The sequence below is a fragment of the Oncorhynchus kisutch genome, linkage group LG19 (genome assembly GCF_002021735.2).
Source record: "Oncorhynchus kisutch isolate 150728-3 linkage group LG19, Okis_V2, whole genome shotgun sequence".
Taxonomy (NCBI): Eukaryota; Metazoa; Chordata; class Actinopteri; order Salmoniformes; family Salmonidae; genus Oncorhynchus; species Oncorhynchus kisutch.
This window is the reverse complement of record NC_034192.2, coordinates 10,510,559-10,534,442: the sequence shown is the minus strand read 5'-3', so window position 1 is coordinate 10,534,442 and position 23,884 is coordinate 10,510,559. Positions and strand designations below refer to the sequence as shown.

The 23,884-nt window shown below is 45.7% G+C and overlaps 2 protein-coding genes across 3 annotated transcripts in view; one reads left to right on the top strand and one right to left on the bottom strand.

Annotated features, from left to right (window-relative positions):
• mpped1 (metallophosphoesterase domain containing 1) overlaps positions 1–18,047 on the top strand; it is a 38,947-nt gene extending 20,900 nt beyond the window's left edge. The window contains exons 5-8 of one of the 2 annotated variants that reach the window (XR_004204278.1): positions 12,585–12,700; positions 14,059–14,172; positions 14,946–15,128; positions 15,646–18,047. Coding sequence is in view for 1 of the 2 variants with exons in the window: in XM_031798162.1 (XP_031654022.1) it covers positions 12,585–12,700; positions 14,059–14,172; positions 14,946–15,067 (352 nt within the window). In the remaining variant the exon portion in view is untranslated. Of the gene's footprint in view, positions 1–12,584; positions 12,701–14,058; positions 14,173–14,945 lie in introns of both variants that reach the window. The other variant, XM_031798162.1, reaches the window with a different exon arrangement.
• A 534-nt stretch (positions 18,048–18,581) lies between these two features.
• efcab6 (EF-hand calcium binding domain 6) overlaps positions 18,582–23,884 on the bottom strand; it is a 31,690-nt gene continuing 26,387 nt past the window's right edge. Inside the window, exons 23-29 of the mRNA XM_031798161.1 lie at positions 23,506–23,712; positions 23,187–23,396; positions 22,498–22,770; positions 22,056–22,251; positions 21,707–21,894; positions 19,268–19,417; positions 18,582–19,151 (exon numbers count right to left, since the gene is read on the bottom strand). Coding sequence (XP_031654021.1) covers positions 19,029–19,151; positions 19,268–19,417; positions 21,707–21,894; positions 22,056–22,251; positions 22,498–22,770; positions 23,187–23,396; positions 23,506–23,712 — 1,347 coding nt within the window. The 3' untranslated portion in view covers positions 18,582–19,028. The remainder of the gene's footprint in view (positions 19,152–19,267; positions 19,418–21,706; positions 21,895–22,055; positions 22,252–22,497; positions 22,771–23,186; positions 23,397–23,505; positions 23,713–23,884) is intronic.

Below are 23,884 nucleotides of genomic sequence, written 5' to 3'. Positions count from 1 at the left end.
GAGCAGTCACTGGTCAGTGTCCTTGTTGACCACAATTAGACCACACAGTCAGAACCAGTCTAGAGGACCAGGGATGCTTGTCCAAAAAGGCATCAGGGGTGTGAGTGGGCTTGTATGATGCTGTGAGTGTTTGTGTGTGTGGGGGGATTTCTTCCCCCTTAGGGTGTCTCTGTCCTCTATATCAGACCCTTCTGCTGTGCTGGAACGCGTGCTGCCATGATGCCCAGCACTGGTTCAGAACAGGGGTCACTCTTCCCCCCCGCCTGCCATATTTTCACCCCACCCTTACCATCCCATCAACCTCTATCTTTGGTGAATCAGTGTGTTTCCTTATGCACAGGAGACTGGTGGATGGGAGGGAGGGAGCAACAGTAGAAGGCCCTCCTTTTTCTTTTCCTTTCTTTCCTGTTCTTCTCTCTCCCTCTGTCCACCGGAGAACTTTGAAATAATTTGTGTCTCGTGGGTTTTTACACATTCTAATTTCCAACTAAATGGGACATCTGTTTGACAAAGGGAAGATTTGCCATGGTTGCCAAGGCAACTATCACTCTGAAGGGGGGGGGGAGTCCAACAGCTTTTCTGGACAGAATTAGACTGTAGTGGATGTAGCTAACGCACATTATCCCTCCAAGACAAACACAGCTTAGACACATGCTAGTCCCTCTCTCTTTCTCTCGCCCTCTTTCTCTCTCAGTCTTTCCCTCCTCCCCTCACTTTTTGCCTCATTTTCTCTCCCTACCTCTTCTCCCCACTTCCTCCTTATTTCACCCCCCCCCCCTCTGCAGAATCATAAGAAGAAGAAAAAGATACACGTCACATTGAGATCTGCCACCAATTAAAAAGGAAAGCCCCTCCCCCATCTCTCCACTCTTCCCTGTCTTCCCCACTGTCGTCTCAACTGTCACTCCTCCCCTGTGAAGCCACCTCTTCCTCCATGGTAATTGGTCATTATTTAGAACAGGAAGGGACAAATGTGCCTCCCTAGCGCTTCTAAATGCTATTTAAATGGGAATGCATTATGTTCTACGCTAACAGGGTTAGCGACTAGTGCCACGGTTGTTATTAGGGAACTGTGGAAATGAGACAGGCAGGCAGGCAGGCAGCAGTCTAGGCTCAACCATGGGAATCAAAATACGGCAAAGACCTGTTGTCTGCCTGTGGCACTCTATAGAGGTATTTTGAGTGGAGTCAGACTAGACCGTGTTTGATGGGCGTATGGGCAGGTATGGACACAGGAGAACGTGTAGGAGGGCTAGTGTCAGGTATAAGAGGCTAGAGATGTCAGATATTCTACTCAATCTGCTGCTTGTTTCAAAGTGGAGGGGGAAGTTCAGATTACTGTGTGTTGGACCTTTATGACCATGTTGACCCAGATCAGTGTTATCCAAATGGTAGGTCAACTCATGGCTTTAACATCACGAGCGCTGGCTTGATACAACATCACTACTTTAAGCATTAGGTGGGTCATCGCACAGACACATTTTTAAGGGGAACCTTGCTGGCATATTTGGGTGTATTCCGTTTCTCTCACTGTCCCCTCCCCTCTTTCTTTCTTGGCCCTCCTCTGTCCTCGCCGTCCCCCGTCCCCCCCCCCGATGCCTGCAGAGTTTTGGACCCCTCTCTCCAGTGCCGCTCCAGGCACCTCCATATGACACAGTTCTCACCCACCTGCTCTCATCACACACACACACACAACACCCAAACACACACTGGGCTGCTGCAGCTTTCCTCCACCTGCTGCAACAAGGGAGGCTTACAGGATGTTGGAAGCAGGCGCTGCCTACACCCCTACTTCTCCACACACACACGCTGCTGACGAACACACACATTGAACATGTACATCCACAGAGAGACTCACTTCCTCATCCTCTTAGTCTGTCAGTCTCTTTTTTTCCCATGTTTCTCTTCTTCTCTCATTCTCTCCTTCCTTTCTCTCTTTCACACATTCTTTCAAGTGTATCCACTTTGCGAGAAGACATAGGTGGCGGCATGTGGACGTCCACATGAAATCCCCCCCACCCTAGCGGCAACGTTAGTGCAACGTGTCTCTGAGCATCCTGTGAGAGCAGCGTCTGACGGGAGTTCATTATCGCTGGACATGAAGTCGTCTGTCATGACCCAGCAGATTTGTCATCTCTCAGTACCTTGCACTACCCAGCCAGGAATAGGGGGAGGAGAGGAAGGGGAGCGAGGAGGGGGGTTCTTTGTTCGGGGTAGTTGGCTACAGAATCTGGAGAAACTCACAGAGCATGTCATGACCATGCACAGTATCTATTCTTGACAGTGCATTTCATAGGGATCCATGACAGGCGTGTCATAGTGTGACTACGTGTCTTAATATTTAAACCTTGTGAGCAGTCTATTGTAAAGGTCGACCGATTAATCGGAATGGCCGATTAATTAGGGCCGATTTCAAGTTTTCATAACAATCGGAAATCGTTATTTTTGGGTGCCGATTTTGCAGATTTAAAAACAATTATTAATATTTTTATTTTTTTTTAACCTTAATTTTACTCTTTTAAGAACATATTAAGTCAGTTAAGAACACATTCTTATTTTCAATGACGACCTAGGAACGGTGGGTTAACTGCCTTGTTCAGGGGCAGAACGACAGATTTTCACCTTGTCGGCTCGGGGGATCCAATCTTGCAACCTTACAGTTAACTAGTCCAACGCAATAACCACCTGCCTCTCATTGCACTCCACGAGGAGCCTGTTACACGAATGCAGTAGAAGCCAAGGTAAGTTCCTAGCTAGCATTAAACTTATCTTATAAAAAACAATCAATCAATCATAATCACTAGTTATAACTACACATGGTTGATGATATTACTAGTTTATCTAGCGTGTCCTGCGTTGCATATAATCGATGCAATGCTGGGGGATGATTTAACAAAACCACATTTGCGAAAAAAGCACAATCGTTGGACGACTGTACCTAACCATAAACACCAATGCCTTTCTTAAAATCAATACACAGAAGTATGTATTTTTAAACCTGCATATTTAGCTAAAAGAAATCCATGTTAGCAGGCAATATTAACCAGGTGAAATTGTGTCATTTCTCTTGCGTTCATTGCCCTCAGAGTCAGGGTATATGCCACAGTTTGGGCAGCCTGGCTCATTGCGAACTAATTTGCAAGAATTTTATGTAATTATGGCATAACATTGAAGGTTGTACAATGTAACAAGAATGTTTAGACTTAGGGAAGCCACCCATTAGATAAAATACCGAATAGTTCCGTATTTCACTGAAATAATAAACGTTTTGTTTTCGAAATTATAGTTTCCAGATTCGACCATATTAATGAACAAAGGCTCGTATTTCTGTGTGTTATGTTGTAATTAAGTCTATGATTTGATAAAGCAGTCTGACTGAGCTATGGTAGGCAGCAGCAGGCTCGTAAGCATTCAAACAGCACTCGTAAGCATTCAAACAGCACTTTCGTGCGTTTTACCAGCAGCTCTTTGCAAGCACAGCGTTGTTCATGACTTCAAGCCTATCAGCCAAATGGCTGGTGTAACCGATGTGAAATGGCTTGCTAGTTAGCGGGGTGCGCTCTAATAGCGTTTCAAACGTCACTGGCTCTGAGACTTGGAGTAGTTATTCCCCTTGCAGAGGGCCGTGGCTTTTGTGGAGCGATGGGTAACACTGCTTCGAGTGTGGCTGTTGTCGATGTGTTCCTGGTTCGAGCCCAGGTAGGGGCGAGGAGAGGGACGGAAGCTATACTGTTACACTGGCAATACTATAGTGCCTGTAAGAACATCCAATTGTCAAAAGTATATGAAATACAAATGGTATAGAGAGAAATAGTCCTATAAATACTATATTAACTACAACCTAAAACCTCTTACCTGGGAATATTGAAGTCTCATGTTAAAAGGAACCACCAACTGTCACATGTTCTCATTTTCTGAGCAAGGAACTCGAACGTTAGTTTTTTTACATGGCACATATTTCACTTCTACTTCTACTTCTCCAACACTTTGTTTTTGCATTATTTAAACCAAATTGTACATGTTTCATAATTTATATGAGGCTAAATAGATTTTTATTGATGTATTATATTAAGTTAAAATAAGTGTTCATTCAGTATTGTTGTAATTGTCATTATTACAAATAAATAAAATCGGCCGATTAATCGGTATCTGCTTTTTTGGTCCTCCAAGTATCGGTATCGGCGTTGAAAAATCATAATCGGTCGACCTTTAGTCTATTGATTAGGTAGAGAGGGTGATATAATTCTGTTTACTGCATATTGCTTGAGATTGTATTGGCAACTGTATTGTAACTTGTAAATTCATGGTTAAAATACTTATTTGAAAAAGGGCAGTAAATTGCTGAAACATTGTCAATAGAAGAGTTCTTTCCTCCTCGTTCTCTCGGGTTAATATGGGAAGAAATGCTTTTAGCCTGATTTAGTTTCAGAGCTTCCTTTGCTGCTTTAAGGTGCGATGTAAAACACCAGAAATATTAGTGATGATACGATAGTGAACGACCCAGATGTCATATTCTGTTGTGTTAAGTTCATTCAAAGTCATGTGTCTGTTTAACTACTAGTCTTTCCTAAGTCCCACTTTAATGCATGTCACTGATGTAGTTTTGACGTGTGTGCAGATGTACAATTGTGAAGCGTACGCTGTGTAAGCTATAGCACAGGTATAGGAGAGACGTGTGTGAGAGGCTCTGTCCCTGATCAAACACGGTTTCCTCTGAGTTTCTGAGATTCTGACTGGGCTAGTTTCTGCTGATCCGTACTTTTCCTAACTGTTTCTAAAAAAGGGAGGGGGGGGGCATGGAGGAGAGGAAAGTGAGGGAGTGCAGGGATGCGTTTGTCTTTTCTGACATCCAACTTGATTACAGAGGAACAGCAGCAGGCAGGCGAGAGAGGGAGAGGAAGAGAGGGACAGAGGAAGAGAGGAGAGCAGGAACAAGAGACATCTATTCATCTGTCACTAACCCTACGCATCAGTCCCTCAGTTGCTCTCTCTCTCTCTCTCTCTCTCTGTCTGTCTCGTTTTTCTTTCTTTATCTATCTGGTGGTATGTCTGTATCACTCTTTTTTTCCATTTCTAATTCATTGTTCTTTTTTTTGTCTTTGTCTATCGGTCTCTCCTTCTCCCTACAGTATATAATATCTTTCTCTTCTCCCTATGTTTTCCTCTCCTCTCCTCTCCTAATTCCCTCCATCCCTCATCGAGGAAGTCTGCCTGCATTTTATTAAATGTGGGAAACATCAGTCTATAGGGAGACAGAGACCTGCCAGGTGTGTGTGTGTGTGTGTGTGTGTGTGTGTGTGTGTGTGTGTGTGTGTGTGTGTGTGTGTGTGTGTGTGTGTGTGTGTGTGTGTGTGTGTGTGTGTGTGTGTGTGTGTGTGTGTGTATGTGATCGACAAGGGGCGGTGGGAACAATGTTTCAGCATTTCACCAAACAAGCAGAATTAATGACACAGTGGAGGAGTAGACATGGGAGGGAGGGAGGGGTGACAAACACAGGTGGGAGCTCTGGGATTTATGGGGGGAGGTGAGGGTTAGTGGTTGGTTTAGACAGCAGCTGCTCTTCATTGACGGGGCTCGCTGTGGGAATGGATGAAACCAGCTTGATTTGATAAAGAAATGTAGATTTTCAATAGGAAATGTACAGGCAGCTTCACAGCTGTATAATATTGTTGTGTGCTGCTTCTAGTTCAATAAAGATAAGGTTTTTATAGACAGAATATATGCTCTCCTTTGAGAAAACCCTATAAGAACTTGCCTGGCTTTAAACGTAACATTGGAGGTGGTGGGGTTTCTTGGGTTGTGTGCTGGTGCTGGTGCTGCTGATGAGTGTGAAGCTGTGAATGAGCACAGCTGTGAGGCTGACTGCTACTGGTCCAGAGAACCAGGCCTTTCAGACTTCACACAAGACAAGTGTCTCTGTACCCATCACTGTTTTGTTGATGAGGCTTGGTTGGTGTGTGTGTGTGTGTGTGTGTGTGTGTGTGTGTGTGTGTGTGTGTGTGTGTGTGTGTGTGTGTGTGTGTGTGTGTGTGTGTGTGTGTGTGTGTGTGTGTGTGTGTGTGTGTGTGTGTGTGTGTGTGTGTGTGTGTGTGGGCAGATCTCCCTGCACTCTGTCACAGATGGGCTCTGCGACGCCACCTTGGTCTGCTCCAGTTTCACCAGGATGGTTGGACACTCTGAGACTACTGCTGTACAGGGGTGTGTCTGTGTACAACAAAATGTGTATATCAGCTCAGAGGGAGTTGTGCAGGTATGTGTGTGTCAGCCCCGGGGCCAGACATTGACTGGTGTAGCTCAGTGACTGTACTGTGTTTAGTGGATGAGAGCTCGGTGGTAGTCCATCACCTAATCCTCCACCCATCACGTGCTTAGACCATTACCGCGCTCACCAGTCACCTGCAATTAAGCCATTACAGAGACACACACACAGGTGCTGAGAGGGGGAAAGATGGGTGGAGAGACTGACTACAAAACAGCATTGCTTGATTTCCCGTGGGTCAACATTTACTGATACAGTTTCCCTGTTTAGGTGTCTTGTGTGTGTCCATATTTCTTTCCGAATTTTGAGTGTGTGTGCGTGTGTGTGTGTGTGTCAGCCCGGTGCTCCTCGGTTCCTCCTGAACCTGCTGGGTGTTACATAAGTCACGCTGAGGGCCAATATGTCCCCAATCTGCCTCTCCACAGAGAGAGGGGAAGTGGGGATGGGGGCAGTTGGAGGTAAAGAGGTGAAGAGGTGAGATTAGACAGGAAGAGAGGGAGGGAGAGAGTGGGCTCACTAAATGACAGAAATATAGGAGGAATAGATGGGTTGAGTTATGGTACGTTAGATAGATAAAATGAAGATGGCGAATGAAAGATTAAATAAGGACAAGATGGTGACAGGAAGAACGGGAGGGTACGGGGGTGTTGAAGTAAGGACTGTTCTGTAGCTCACACAGGGAAAGGTGGATACCTAGTCAGTTGCACAACTGAATGCATTGAACCCGAAATGTGTCCTCCACATTTAACCCAACCTTTCTGAATCAGAGGTGTAGGGGCCTGCCTTTAATCGACACCATCGGGGGTTAACAGCCTTGCTCCAGGGCAGAACGGCTGATTCGAACCAGCTACCTTTCGGTTACTGCAGGCTGGGCTGGGCCCTGTCACATATCTTATCCTCCATACTGTCAGTCAGATATACAGTACTCTGCCTTTCAGCATTCTCTCTCTCTTTCCCCATCTCTTATTTCCCCTCTATCCCACTCCCTTTCCTTCTCTCTCTGCATCAGTGTCGTTGTCCGTCCATCTCTTCTCCCTCTCCCTGTCCCTCTCCCTCCCCTTCCCCTTCTCTCTCCCTCCATCGCTCCCTCTGTCTCAGTAGTCCTGCTGTGAGGATCAATCTTGCCGGGTGGACTGGCTTGTGTGTGTGGTAGTCGTGATTAAACATCAAAGTCTGTACATTAACTATTGTGTGTGGGAGGGAGAATAGTGTGCGCTGAGTAAGGTTTAGAGTTGGGATTAATAATGGATAAGAGAAAGAAACGTATTTCTCTGTAACATGAAATAGCGTCTTCTTGGAGTCAAACTCTCTCATGCTTCCATGTACCAGCGTGTGTGTGTGTGTGTGTGTGTGTGTGTGTGTGTGTGTGTGTGTGTGTGTGTGTGTGTGTGTGTGTATGTGTGTGTGTGTAAATTAATTTATAACTGTCCTATTGAAAGATTTTAATCCTATTCTGTACGATAGAGAGAACTGACTCATTTTAAAATGGCTCCTCACTGGCTCATGGAGTAGACTAAACAAAGAGGACAATAGGAGATATCAGACAGTCAGAGGACATAGAGTACCTAGCAGTATGTATTGTTTGTGTGTAATTACCCAGTAATAGGAAGCAGTGTTAATAGTCAGTAGCCTGTGTTTGAACTAGCCCACCTAGCCTCCGGGCTAGTGAATGAGTAAATGAGAACAGGAAGACGCTAATAGCATCTCTAAGCAGCTCTGTTGACCTCTATCTGAGCAGTGGCGTCCCAACGGACTTCTCCCACCCCAGAACACTTTTAATTGAAACAGGCTCTTAACGAGGTTAGTGAGGGTGGTGGGGGGGGAGGGGGGGGGGGTGATCATGTACGGAGACACACGTCAAGTGGTGCGGGGAGGCAGGGAGTTTAATAAGAAGATCTCAGCTCTTAGGAGTGACGAGTGACAGCACAGCAACCCCCTTTAGTATTACCCAGGTGTGCATACTGTACACACTCATACACGTATACAGTACACGCACATCCACTCAGTCTAATAAGAGCACACAAGCAGAGTGTATGTCGTGACTCAGTGTGTGTGTGTTTGTATGTTTTCCTCCCCTTCCAGGCTGTTATTAGGGTCGTTAAGTCGACAGTTTGTCTTAATTAACTCAAGCTGAGGTGATGATGATGGGGTGTGACTGCATCCACTCGGCTTCTCTGAGAAATAGAAAACTTGAAATGAACACACACACACTCCTATAGCATACACACATTCATTAGCTGTCTCTCTGGTTGCCCCCCTCTCTCAGCATCTTTTCCATCTTCCTATTCTGAGTCTCTTCATACTTTTTGTCAAAAGATATATAGAGAGAACCCAGACTGGCTGTGTACTGTCTAGATACCACTCTCTTCTGTGTGCTCTCTCCGTTTTTCTTCACCTCCCTTTCTCTACCGCTCTCTTTTCCTGTGTCTCACAACATCACTAAAACCATCTCCCTCTCTGTCTCTCTTTATTTCTCACAAAGCCTGTTCCTCTCTAGACCTCAGGATAAGTCTGGAACTGATTTAGATTTAAAATTCCTCTTTTGGCGTGCTGTTTTTCTTCCTAACGACTGTGAAGTTAACCAAAGTGTGTGTGTGTGGTTAGCGCCTCACGCCCCTCAGCACTGCCTGATTCGTTAATCATTCATGGCTTTCTCCAATGATATCATTAAGCTTCTGAATGGAGAAACAAATACACACACACACACACACTGAAATAGTTACACACACACTGATCTCTTATTTGTTTTCAAACCTTCTATAATATTACCCAGTTGGGTAAAGTGGTGTTTTGGGTAAACCTGACACAATCACCCTGTCTCTCTGTCTCAGTCTCTCTGTCTCTCGCTTTCTGTCTCTCACTGTCTGTCTCTCGCTGTCTTTTTCTCGCTGTCTGTCTCTTGCTGTCTGTCTCTGTCAGTCTCCACCTCTCTCTGTCTCTCTCTCTCCCTCTCCTCTCTCTGTCGCTTTCTGTCTCTCTCTCTCTGCCTCTCTGTCTGTCTCCCTCTCTGTCTGTGTCTCTTTCTCTCTCTCTGTCTCTGTCTGTCTCTCTCTCTCTGTGTGTGTCAGTCTCTCTCTCTTGCTTCAGAAAAGAAAGGGGGGAAAGAATCACATCAAATGAAAGTAGTGATTTTGATGCTATTGTTTTTTTTCCAGCGTGCTTTGCTTTGCCCCTAGATGATGCCTAGGGATCCAGCGCTCTAACTCAAACATCTGTTTCCTTTTTTTCCATATCCGTAACAAACCTTGGGTATTAACAGTCTTTATTTAATATGCTGAGCACGTCCCCAATTCTCCTTCCTAACTGCACCAAAAAACACTAGTTCAATTCTAATCCCTTTCCTGGTGAAATCCTATTTATGTAGAAGAGATGTTAGTATTATATTCTTTCATTTTTGTGTCAGGGTTTTTCCTCTAATGAAGTTTCAGAGTCAGGTGCACTTTCAGAGTTATGGGCACTTTGAGAGTCAGGTGCAATTTCAGAGTTATGGGCACTTTGAGAGTCAGGTGCAATTTCAGAGTTATGGGCACTTTGAGAGTCAGGTGCAATTTCAGAGTCAGGTGCACTTTCAGATTTATGGGCACTTTGAGAGTCAGGTGCAATTTCAGAGTTATGGGCACTTTGAGAGTCAGGTGCAATTTCAGAGTCAGGTGCACTTTCAGAGTTATGGGCACTTTGAGAGTCAGGTGCAATTTCAGAGTTATGGGCACTTTGAGAGTCAGGTGCAATTTCAGAGTCAGGTGCACTTTCAGAGTTATGGGCACTTTGAGAGTCAGGTGCAATTTCAGAGTCAGGTGCACTTTCAGAGTCATGGGCACTTTCAGAGTCAGGGGCAGGTACACTTTCAGAGTCATGGGCAGGTACACTTTCAGAGTCAGGTGCACTTTCAGAGTCATGGGCACTTTCAGAGTCAGGGGCAGGTACACTTTCAGAGTCATGGGCAGGTACACTTTCAGAGTCATGGGCAGGTACACTTTCAGAGTCAGGTGCACTTTCAGAGTCATGGGCACTTTCAGAGTCAGGGGCAGGTACACTTTCTTTTTTGGGGGGAATTTTATCCCGTTCTCTCCCCAATTTCGTGGTATCCAATTGTTTAGTAGCTACTATCTTGTCTCATCGCTACAACTCCCGGGAGAGACGAAGGTTGAAAGTCATGCGTCCTCCAATACACAACCCAACCAAGCCGCACTGCTTCTTAACACAGCACGCTTCCAACCCGGAAGCCAGCGGCACCAATGTGTCGGCCGTTTACCTGGCAACCTTGGTTAGCGCGCACTGCGCCCGGCCAACCCCTCCCTAACCCGGACGACGCTAGGCCAATTGTGGGTCGCCCCACGGACCTCCCGGTCGCGGCCGGTTACGACAGAGCCTGGGCGCGAACCCAGTGTCGCTGGTGGCACAGCTGGTACACTCGGGAGGCCTGTCAGGTACACTTTCAGGGACACTTTCAGAGTCAGGTACACTCGTGGATACCATTTTTATGTCTGTGTCCAGTATCAAGGTAGTTGGTGGTAGTATCGCGATCCTATGCTAACTAGCGTTAGAGCAATGACTGGAAGTCTATGCTGCCCTACCAAGCAAAAAGGCAGTAACTGCTAATTTGGTTGAAAATGAATTAATGTAATGTTTGCTACATTAAATACATGCTTAATCATGTGGACAAGTATACTGCATCGGTTGTATTGTGGTTTGGAGAAAATGGGGGTCATATTAGGAGTAACTGCAATAAGTTACTGTGAAACCACCATTTTCTCAGTTCCATGATATGAGCAGATACTGCCTTTTTGCTTGGTAGGGCAGTATGGGTATCTGCTAGCATGCTAGATACTGTATAGCATGTGATTTTGGCCCTAGTGGTAGAAAATCCCAGACTTTTAACTTGAGACAAGTTGGAAGTGGGAACAAAAAGAAGAAATGCAAGTATTTACATAATGTACAAACTCACTCTTTTCTCTCTCATTCCCTTCATCTCTATCTCATTCCATCTCCATGTCTCTCTCAATAGCCCCTTAATTCTTTCTCATCTCCCCTTCTCTCTCTCTCTCTCTCTCTCTTTATCTAATCCTCTGTTAGGGAAATTACAGTCCAATAGCGATTACCAGAGAAAAGTGCTTTTCCTCCGTCTCATCTCTCGCTTGTTCTTCATCTCTCCATTCAGATATGAAGAGGGGATGGATGGTTTGCGTCTCAAATGTCACTCTATTCCCAATACAGCTCTGGTCAAAAGTACTAGGGAATAGGGTGCCATTTGGAACACAGATGAGACTGGCAGCTCATCTCATTTTAATTGAGACATCCATGTTAAGACAAACATTAATATTTAACCGGCCCAATTAATATGCTCAGGCCAATTTAAACCTTTTAAAATTCACTGTGTAAATGATTGAAATTGCATTCACTGGGAACTTCAGATGTTTCATCAAGTGTTTAGGCTCTGATATCCCGTAGTGATGGAATTTTAGTGGAGTAAATTCAAGCTGAAGTGGGACAGCGTTTCCCATGATGCATCTCTCACTCTGTCTCCTTAACCTCTCTCAGGCAGTGACCCCAAGGTTGGGACATTCACCAAATGTATCCTGCTGTATTATACCACTAGGTCTCTTTAATTAAGTATGTGTATGTGCGTGTACATGTGTGTGCCCCCCCCCCCCACACACACACACACACTCGCTTGCATACGGACACAGACGGGCAGGAAATGATAAAACACCCTCCATCTGACGTTCCACTGAAGCGATGAGCGGCGTGGCGCCGATAAAAGTTGGCTTTTCCAGTGACTGCTCTCTGCAAATTAACAAAAGCCGGCGGTAAGAGAGCTAACGGCGGCGTCATCGTGGTTACACACGCGTGGCTCGCCTTACAGTACAGAGGAAGATGGATCTGAGGGCTCATTGTTAGTGACATGTTAATTTCTCCACCGTCACTCACACACCAGAGGCGTCCGCTATCAAAGTGAAGGGACACGGACCCAGCTGTCAAGTCCCTCTCTTCCTCTTCTTTTCTCTCTTCTCCTTTCCCCTCCCGTCCTGGAAGGCTCCAATGCCGACTGTTGAATCAAGCGGATGTTCATGTTTAATGTTGAGGCTGTGAGGTTTTGTAGCTTAGAGCTTTCTGCCTGCGTCTCTAAGGTTCTGTACGTGGCAGCAGTAGTCTTTGATTTGTCAGAGCAGATGATTGAGGTTCAGAGGTTAAGTGCCATTTTGGCTGTTAATCTCTCCCCAGCAGGGCTCAACCTTATTAGAGATGATGATCTGATGGGTGACTGTGTTGACAGTTGATATGATATACTGTATTAATCTCTCTCCTCTCTCTTTCTCTGAGCCAGGCAGCCATGGTACTATGGCTGGGGGTTCAACCTGCCAAGAGGTCAGGCTCTGCTGGACAAGTGGAACCAGATCCCCGACTCCACCGACATACTGGTCACACACTGCCCCCCACTGGGTGAGGGAGACATTACACCTGGGGGAGACAATCATGAGACGTCACCGCACACACGTTCCATACACACGCACATATGCACACAGTCACACACGCACATGCTTTGATAGACTGTCAAAAAAGTAATTCTTTTTGAATAATCTGTAATTTATTCCTGTTATCATCCTCGTGTAAATATCTACCCACACTTACATACACATTTGCATAACACACACACACTTTCACAGCCCATCTCCTGCTGCAGCTGGGAGATGCTCAGATGAGTGTGTGTGATTGATTTCTGTGGCTGTGCGTGGCGTCTCGCCTCTAAACACAGGGAGTTATTTTCCGTTCAGTTTAGCCAAGTGTCTCCAGCTCCCCTCTCCTCATAAGCCACCGGCATATGGAGCATCTACAGCAGGCCACTAATGCCTATTAGAGGGAGAGACAAAGAGAGGGATAGAGAGGAGGAGAGGGAGAAAGAGGTTTGGGAAGAAGGAGAGACAGAGCGAGAGAGAGGAGGCTGGGGAGGAGAGGGAGAAAGGGGTGGGGGAGAATAAAGAGAGCAAGAGAAGGAGAGAGCGAGGGACAGAGAACTACAGAGAGACCGTCAGTCTAGAGAGAGAGGAAGAGAAAGATACAACAGAAAGCGAGGGCTAGACGAGGTGACCCGAGAAAAAGAGTGACAGACACCGTTCGTTCGCACTGCGGCAAAACCCCTCAATCTTTTATGGGGTGCGATAAAGCGATGGAACGGAGATGGAGGAGAGGAGAAATATGGCCTCTTTTTATCTAGCGCTGAGGAGGAAGTTGCACAGGAGAGAAACATCTGTATAAAAGCTGTTTACTCACCAGCTGCTTTAAAACAAGCAGAGAATTAGTTGAGTGTCCAGAAATGGAGACCGAGCCATTACTCTCCACATCACAAAATCTCCACATCACAAAAGTCTCCACAGACTTGTAAAGTTACCCAATTTTTAGTCGAATTGCGTTTACTTATTTCAAGCTTTTCACTAGCTTTCAAAGCACTTTGTGTATGAGGGTGTGTCACGCCATCCACCACCAACGTGTGCATGGCACAAGATAGACCAGTCCCGATAGTGTTTCTATAGACTCAGCAGAATGCTTCCTGTAGAAGTGGCACTAAATCAGTCTTTCTCTCACCCGTGTCACTGTGTGTAGCAGAGTGCAGCGGTGTGTGTAGCAGAATGTGCGTGTGTGTGTGTGTGTGAGTCATCTCCATTCTCTACAGGGCTTCTGGACTAGCGCATTATAGTATTGTTGAGTGATGTGTATACGGGGTGTAGTATGTGTCCATATGTTATATCACCAGTGTTTCCTATGTGGTTATTGACATGTGTTGTGTTGCTGTCTCTGTGTAGGGTTCCTGGACTGGGTTCCTAAGAAGATGCAGCGGGTGGGCTGTATGGAGCTGCTCAACACTGTCCAGAGGAGAGTACAGCCCAAGCTGCACGTGTTTGGACACATCCACGAAGGTACACACACACACACACACACACACACGCACACACACACACACACACACACACACACACACACACACACACACACACACACACACACACATACACACTTTCATTCTGTATGAATGAGGTTTCTCATACTGCTACACAAGCCTACATATTTAAATCAGATTATTTCAAGGTCTCTGGAATACATCATTATGACTCGTTTATGGATTCTTGCAACGAGGCTGTATTTAATTCTAGTCATATATTATACTGTAAGTGGTACTGCAGTATCTCATCCAGGCCAGGGTGGACTTGGAGGCCTTGTCTCCAGGCTGAGAGATTATATTTTGGGGTTAGCAGGTCAGCGTGTGTCCCCTGGAGCACCATGGCCCCTTCAGAGAGGACCAGATTAGTAACTAAATCAGATTGACACAGGGAGGAACAGGCCGTATTTAGCCCTGCGTGTGGATCTGAGTGACTGAGATAGATTGGGAGCATGGAAGAAGGGAGAGAAAAGGAATTGTATCTTTTGTCATTTGTCACAAATTCTCTACATCAGACCAGTTCATTCTGAGTGATCGAAAAAGCAGAAAGTATCTCACCTGTAAAACATTTGCTCCATGTTAAACGAGATGCAGTCGCCGCTATCAGAGTTAGATGTGGCTAGTTCTGTCAATAAAGGGAAATGTAGAGAGAGTGTAAAGAAGTAAATGAACAAATGAGTGTTACTGTCACAGTCTGTCTTTCTCTCCCTCTCTAACAGTCGTCTCCCTTCCTCTCTCCTCTACCTCCTCCAGGTTATGGTATGATGACTGACGGCACCACCACGTTCGTCAACGCCTCGGCCTGCACCGTCAACTTCCAGCCCATGAACCCGCCCATCGTCTTCGACCTACCCAATCCCACCAGGACCACATGACTAGAGAAGCTCCGCCCTGCTGAGCCCCCCTCCAATCAGGAGCCTGGTGGTGGGAAGGCAGGTAGGTGAGGGTGAAGGGCAGGTGTGGTGGTGTACTGTATATATTCAAGGCTCTAATGGATGGTGTGTGTGTGTGTGTGTGTGTGTGTGTGTGTGTGTGTGTGTGTGTGTGTGTGTGTGTGTGTGTGTGTGTGTGTGTGTGTGTGTGTGTGTGTGTGTGTGTGTGTGTGGCACAACACACACACATGCCCAAGTGATGGACGATGTGTGTGTCTAAATAAACAGGCGCCATTGCAAATCCTCACTTAGCAAATCCATTCATGTTATTTTATGTACTGTCATTCCTTTATTTCAACAAAAGCTCTTACAAACTGTAAAGTAAGGCAAAAGACAGACCCCAGATGCCTCATATGAACATGTCAGTTCTGTTGCACTTCTACTGCACTGACAATCTGACCTGGCTATCAGATAGAGAAGAGGACAGGGGGAACAGTGTCTCCTGTGTCACTGTTTGAACTCACAGTCTTTCTCTCAGAAGAAGACACTGGATAACTCTCATTCTCTCTTGTTCCTCATAGAGGACTGTTAAGTCACCAGTGGAAGTTGCTCAGTGGTGACGTTTTGACATTGTGACATTGTGGTCCACCCTTCATTTGAGACCTTCGCTGGGGAGTGATTGAACATTTACCAGTAGGGTATCAGAACATTAACCCAATGTCCATTTTTGACTTTGTGGAGCCGTTTGCCAGCACAGAAAGGATACCCCTGACAGTACTTTGATATCACACTTCCTGCACTGCAGATTAAAACACTGCTCTCCCCTCATCCCTTTTTCTCTTGATCCCTCTTTTTCTCTGCACCTCTAGTTTCACTCTCTCTCTCTCTCTCTCTCTCTCTCTCTCTCTCTCTCTCTCTTTCTCTCAGGCCTTGGGCATGGTGGTTTGTGTGTGTGTGTGTGTGTGTGAGATCAAAGTGTGTGTGAGGGCAGCAGGAGGTCTCTGCCACGGGCTGTGTGTGAGTATAGGTGTCAAACGTGTTGACACCACTCCCCTGGGTCTCATTACAACTCTCAGTAAGCCTCTTAACCAGGGGAGAGGGATCTCTTTTCTTCCCCTCTTCCCTTCTTCTGTTTTTCCCCCCTCTTCTTCCCCCCTCCATCCTTCGTTGCATGTGTAATCAGCTCATCCTCTCATCTCTGGCTCATGTGCCGTGATCCTGACAAGTTTATTTCCGAGGTCACCGGCCGGGAAGCCTGCAAGATTTTGATTCCGAGTACGGAATACTGGAAATACGTAATAACCAACAGAGCAGATTGGCAAATGTGTTCGCTCCCGACCCTGTACAGAAGCAGCGGTGTCTGGAATGTTCTCGCTGCTCCATGGTGCCCTTTCTGCGAGAGATGTATCATGGGAATGAACGTTGAACTCTTAGTGGATGACGATGAGGTGTAGGCCTAATGTACAGTAACTGATCAAGAAGTTGGAACTGTAAATCTACATCACCTGTCATTGTAAAAACATGTTAGCAATCAAGGATTATTTCAAATGTTGTTAAATATGTGTGTGTGTGTTGTTAAAAAAGAAAAGGTGGTATACCTTATTAGGCAGTAAGATGGTATACCTTATAATAAATAATCTTAACATTACAAAAGAATGTGTGAAAAACATGTTATTGACATTTAAATTTGCAGTATGTATGTTTAAAATGATGTACAGGAATGACATTTACTCTCACGGGTGGCCAATAAGATCTAGCTGAAAACCACGCCCCTAATAAACCACGCCTCCTGAAAATAACCTAAGGGTTACGTTAAAAAAGACCCAGATGCTAGGTCACCCCAGCATGAGAGTAAAAAATACCCAAGTGATGGTTACATTAACCCATGTTTGGGTAATCCCAACAACCCAACATGTTGGGTCATTCATGCAACCCAACTGGCTTTGCCAAAATAACCCAACATGTGTTCTGGCCACTATTTAAACAGCTCTAAATTAAATATACTTTTTTTGAGTGCACGGGGTTATCAGACAACCCGTGTAGCTATTATTAACTCTTTCATGTTGTCAAGCAGTTGTCTGCGTAAAAAGGGTTCATTTTTTATCTTTCTGAAGCACTTGTGAATGAGCGTCCTTCCTCTGCTCGTTTGGCAGCCAAAGTCTTTGGCTGAGCTCAAAGTGTGGTTAGCATAACAAGACTACATCCCTGTTTGATCTCTCTGCTCTCAGACATTATATATGAACATCCCCTCTGGCTACGTTTTATTCACACTGGTGTTTCACTGCTGTTCTGCACATTGTGCTAGCTGGGTTATGTCTTAATGGGGCAGACTAGTGGGCTGTTGTAGGAATACAAAGACTAGGATAGAATGTTTACAGATAAGTGTGTGTGAATACTGTATGTGTGCGTATACCTGTGTGCGTGTGGATAGGGCCAGGGGGTAAGCATTCTGAGAACATGCTTAAACGAGGGGGGGAGTCAGTGTCTGTATCATCTTCTTTTCTTTGAAAGGTTTCTGTAGGGGGAAATGTCTGTTTGTTTTGGGGCATTTTTTACTATTCTCTTTCAACCATAACTTTGAAATGTCTCACTTTTTATGCACTGTGCCTCAATAGCTGTATTCTGTATTTCCTGTTTTCTTTGAAAACTCAACATGTTTGCCGTTGTATTTCTTGTTCGTTCCTTGGGGCATGCTGTTCTGAATCTAATAACTTCTGATGACAATCTGCTTGAATTGTATATCGTTGTTACCATTGTTTGGGATATACTAACTATTGGGATTTTTTTTATTGCTTTAATGATGTACAATATTATTTAATGTGAAAAGAAGAAAAATCCAACCATTTTAGAATGGTATTGTATAATGTGTTGCCCCTGGAGACAACTCTGTAAATGTAAAATACCTTTCTTAAAACTACCTGCTTCTGGTTTTCTGAGAGATTATCTACACAAATTGAATTAAACCTTATCTGTGACCAATGGATCATCCCTCCTTTTCTTCCCCACACTCTTTCTTTGTGTAAGTTTTCCTCCTTTCTTTTCTTTTGTTCTGTGGCAAAAAAAAGTGTGGTGATTGTTTCTCTTTTAGCTTGGCTCTTTTGCACCAATCAAACGTATCTGTGTCTCATATCAATTATGTGAGCCGGGACCAGAGTTAATTTCCAGTGTCTAAACCTGGGTTCCTCATCTCTCATTTGATAGCTTGGTTCTTCCACACCTCTGCACATTCTAATGAGAACCCTCGTTCAAATAATTACATTAGTAATCCCGGAGGAGATGGGGTAATTTATTTGCGGATGGCTTTTCGCTTTACACCATTAATACAGTACCTATCATATAGACTCCCATCTCCTCTCTCTCTTTATTTTCCTTCTATCCCTCCCTCTATCTTTCCATGGTCTCACACTCCATCTCCATTGGCCCTTTCGGTTGTTCACTCTCTCTCCATCTTTCTGTAGATTATTTAGATAATGATCTCTCTCTCTCTGGGTTCTGTCTTGCAACGGTGATGCCGTCTATCTCATGAATGACAAACGCCCTCTCCTTCTCTTTGTCATCCATTTCGTTTCCCGTCAGATGGGAACAAAGACAGTCCCCCTGCGTGTTGCAGCATCCGTACATCATTCAAAAGCACTTTATTTGGTTGGGTTTGGTTCGGAAAGCAATCAGTATCATAAAGTCATACAGCGGAGAGATAAATCGGTATGCTAGAGGGAGAAAAAGATGTAGACATGCCAGGGGAAGATATTGGGAGAAAACCCTCAAATGCATATTTTATATAATACATCACTTAATATGTTTTAATTTACATGATATGATTTTGTAATAATTCTGTGTATCCCTCCTTCACTCAGTGGTGCAGTGCAATTATAGTGATCAATATGGACTGATTTATCAGTGATCACTAGCTAAACCTTCACAGGAGCCTACAGTAGGGCCATAGTTAGAGGGCAGAGGTTAGAGGTCAGTGTAGGAAGCCCTGTAGGAAGTCATTGTAGGAGATCTTCCCCGTAGTGTTCTTGTCAAAGAAAGAGGTGAGGTGGAAGAATTCCTCCTCAGATAGGTTCACTCTGAACTGCCTTAGTACCTGTAGAAATACACAATCAGGATTATCTGGTGTGTGTGTGACTGTCACGTGCGTGACGTGTTATTAGTTAACAGCTTTTTTAAATAATGGTCAAACAGTAGATTGTTGGACTATACCTTTCTGAATTCCTTGATAGAGATTTTGCCACTGCGGTTGTGGTCGAAGGTAACAAAGTTTTGCCTCAAGGAGCGCCAGAACTGCTGGACCGGGCCATAGAGCCTCAGCATGGCTTCCACACACTGTCTACTGAGAACACCCCCACTCATCTGGATCGCAAGGGAACCACAACCAGACCGCATCAGGACCACACCGGACCAGAGAAGACCAGAGATGACAGAACAGCGTTAACAAACACTTAAAGACAATTGCATGGATGTAATCATTCCAATCATATCGCTATTTTGTACACCTTACATGATGAGTTTAACTCTGCTACTCTAAAGTAGCAGTCTTTATGAACTTGTTCTGAAAGACCGTTCCAGCATGAAGCACGCAGGGGGTCTCTGGTTGCCTGGCTACCCAGACTCCTTGCTCTGGCCAAACGTTGCGCCACACCCACGGACGTTAGTTTCCTCTCCGCAGTGAGTCTGGATCTGAGTACCTCTCCGACCCTTAACCGAATGCCAACACATTCGCGGCCATCTGAATGGTCCAGAAACCGATGGGTTTGGCCAGAGCCGGAACACACATGGGTACAGCGGCGGTTTGAAAAAATCCGTCATTGGCTTTGATTCTCTGATTTGAATTTGTTAGAGACGATCCAATCGCTGATAAAGTTGTTTTGTACAACGCCCCTCGTCACCACAAACAACTTTAACGATGGCAGAGTCTCAGACTAAAGTGTGTGGCGGACGACAGTGCGATTCGTCAGGCTAGGTCTGTGATTTATAACACAGATGGTTGGTTTGGTTAGGAGATAATGAGAGTTATAATTGTGAACCAAAGCCAGTACGAGAGGGGGTTTGGATGGTTTGCATCTCGCAGGTTGCCAGACAAGCTCTCACCCACTCACTCTGGTGAGGCTTGGGGCCCTGCTTAATGCTAATGTTTAGTAGCCCGGGGGGGATCTTCTCCAACCTGGCCACCCGTGTGTCATTTTTCGAAGCTTTTATTAACATACCTCATTGTGCCAAAAGCACACAAATCACCAAACTTCACAAGTACTGTTGTCAAGGAGGAGACAGCAGAGAGCCCGAGGGTGGGAGAGGTCCCCGTTGAGTATACACAATCTGGCAACCCACCGCCCCCTCGTTTTACGTCACAGACCCCCTCCCCATTGAAAGTGATAGTTAATGAGTCAATAATGGACCAGAGGGAGAGGAAAAAAGAGTAGTATGAGAAAAGAGCAAGATAAAATATGTTTTCTCTCTCACCCCAAATACTAATTTACCACAGTTTCTGCAGTAAAAACATTTATGTTCATACAGCACTCTGTCCCATATTGACAGTAAGTAAAACAGGGGTGTACAGTAGTGGGGAGAGGTAGTTAAACAGGGGTGGACAGTACCGGTGTAGTGGGGAGAGGTAGTTAAACAGGGGTGGACAGTACCGGTGTAGTAGGGAGAGGTAGTTAAACAGGGGTGGACAGTACCGGTGTAGTAGGGAGAGGTAGTTAAACAGGGGTGTACAGTACCGGTGTAGTGGGGAGAGGTAGTTAAACAGGGGTGTACAGTACCGGTGTAGTGGGGAGAGGTAGTTAAACAGGTGTGGACAGTACCGGTGTAGTGGGGAGAGGTAGTTAAACAGGGGTAAACAGTACCGGTGTAGTAGGGAGCGGTAGTTAAACGGGTGTACAGTACCGGTGTAGTGGGGAGAGGTAGTTAAACAGGGGTGGACAGTACCGGTGTAGTAGGGAGAGGTAGTTAAACAGGGGTGGACAGTACCGGTGTAGTAGGTAGAGGTAGTTAAACAGGGGTGTACAGTACCGGTGTAGTGGGGAGAGGTAGTTAAACAGGGGTGTACAGTACCGGTGTAGTGGGGAGAGGTAGTTAAACAGGGGTGTACAGTACCGGTGTAGTGGGGAGAGGTAGTTAAACAGGGGTAAACAGTACCGGTGTAGTGGGGAGAGGTAGTTAAACAGGGGTGGACAGGACCGGTGTAGTAGGGAGAGGTAGTTAAACAGGGGTGTACAGTACCGGTGTAGTGGGGAGAGGTAGTTAAACAGGGGTGGACAGTACCGGTGTAGTAGGGAGAGGTAGTTAAACAGGGGTGTACAGTACCGGTGTAGTGGGGAGAGGTAGTTAAACAGGGGTGTACAGTACCGGTGTAGTGGGGAGAGGTAGTTAAACAGGGGTAAACAGTACCGGTGTAGTGGGGAGAGGTAGTTAAACAGGGGTGGACAGTACCGGTGTAGTGGGGAGAGGTAGTTAAACAGGGGTGGACAGTACCGGTGTAGTGGGGAGAGGTAGTTAAACAGGGGTGTACAGTACCGGTGTAGTGGGGAGAGGTAGTTAAACAGGGGTGGACAGTACCGGTGTAGTGGGGAGAGGTAGTTAAACAGGGGTGGACAGTACCGGTGTAGTGGGGAGAGGTAGTTAAACAGGGGTAAACAGTACCGGTGTAATGGGGAGAGGTAGTTTGGGCCGCTCAAAGGGCTGTCTGACTGCTGGCGGTTTCAAGTTGAGGAGGAAGTGACGTAGGAAGTCAAGATATGACACGCGCCCACTGTCCCTCATGTCGAACTTTACGGCCAGACGATCAAGCTCCTTCTGGGTCACACTGACATTGAGGCTTTGCAGGATGTCTGTCACACACACACACACACACAGTCAGGTATGGAAGTGATTTTGATCAAATGGTTTTGAGGTGGATTCTGAATTGAAGTTACTTAAAATAATGATTGACTGGGGATAACGAATCAGGCGCTGCACTGTACGTATGTCACTCTGTGATTGGTCATTTTACCCAGGAAGCAGCGTGTGCTGATCTCTCCGTCTCTCTCTCTGTCCTCCTCCCTGCACCTCCTCTGAATGTCCCTCCAGCAGCGCTGCACCTCCCCCTTCAGCCTCCTCTCCACCTCCTCACAGTCCACCAGGGGGCCCTCCTTCTCTCTCCCAGCCGTGGACGGACGTCTGGCCCTGCTGGACACACCCACCTCCGACTGGGGGGAGGGGGACAAGGACAGGGGGATTGATAATGTGTGTTACTTTCAGTCCCAGATTAGAAGAGATAAGATATTGTAATTATGACTTGGATGCCATCCTAGTTAGATTTTGGTCACTCCCAGGAGCTTATAGGTCTAACTGGCATGGCTTCTGTAACGCTACTTAGAACTGTGGACTATCAAATACAAAGATGGAGATATATAAGTAAACTGATAAGCATCATGTATAGAGAGATCCTGTACCTTTGAGGGTTGGAGGTTGCTGCCTGTAGTCTTTGGTCTCTGTAGAGTTGGTGGGGAGGATGACATCCTATATATGGCCCCAGGGGATGGTGGTGATGGTGACATATCTATGAGCCCAGGGGATGGTGGTGATGCAGATTTCAGGGGACTGATGTCCTCTGGGTCTGTGGTCTTGTCCCTTATCGCAACAGCTCCACTGGCGTGCTTCAGGAACTCCCTGTACTCCAGATCCCCCAGCACATTCACTGGCAGCTTCTCCCACACCCTCTCGAACTGAGGAGAGAGAGGAATTACACGTTTAGTACACACACACACACATCATATCCCACATTTTCAAACTGATATTCACACAGACACACACTCACATTTACACACAAGCTTAATGAACTTCACGGATGACTAACGTTCTCTATAAGTAGTCAATAATTATCAACACATACACATTTGTTTTTGATTGCAATAATTAATAACTAAGGAGAACTTGGCTGGCAAATGCATAAAAAAATTGGGAAAAATCTAATTTACACACATGCACGTATGCCTATTCCTGTTGTTTCTGCATGCCAACCCATTGATAGAGTATAATGAATTGTGCCTAGTAATTGTTTTTGTAAGAGTTTAAATTAATAAAAATATATGTAAAAAGCTATACTGTATGACCCTATTGAGACAGGACCCTGTCAGCTTACCTGGTCACTGGTGAGCCTCATGAAATGGCGGTCACACATCATTCTGAAGTCCTCTTTAGAGATGGTGTCATTATGGGTGTGTTCTAAGTCCACTATCTCCTTGGTGATGGTGTACAGGCAGGCGGAGACAACTTCCTCACTGATTGGCAGAGGCTGGGGCTGGGCGGGGAAACCTGCCTTACCCACTCTGTCTGACCAATCCTCAGGGGTCTGCACACACAGATGCAGACACACGCAACAAATAAAAACAGATGCATAATGCACATGCACAGGCCTACGTATAAACAGAGTACGGACCCCCCACCACACACACACAGACCCAATCACACACGTCCAGGTTGCATAGGTTGAACTGGTTGAGGAAGTCTCTCCAGTACACCGTGTGGTTCTCCCAGTCCAGCTTCATTCTGTCGAGCAGGAATCTGAACTGGGGGTCCGAGAGGCGGGCACAAAAATGGTCCAGCACCCGCCGGAACTCCAGAGGGGTGACTGTCCCGTTCCCATTCCTGTCGAAGGCAGAGAAGGCCTGAGAGACCAGACGGAGAGACAGGTGAGTAGGAGTAGGTGTGGCTGACCAGACGAGAGCATGTCTGAGCTTACACAAGTAGAAGGACCTCCCTCAGTCTTAATGCATATTAAAAAGCACAGTTCAATTGTTACAATTTAAATAGTTTATTACTGTAAGTAGCTAAAACAAA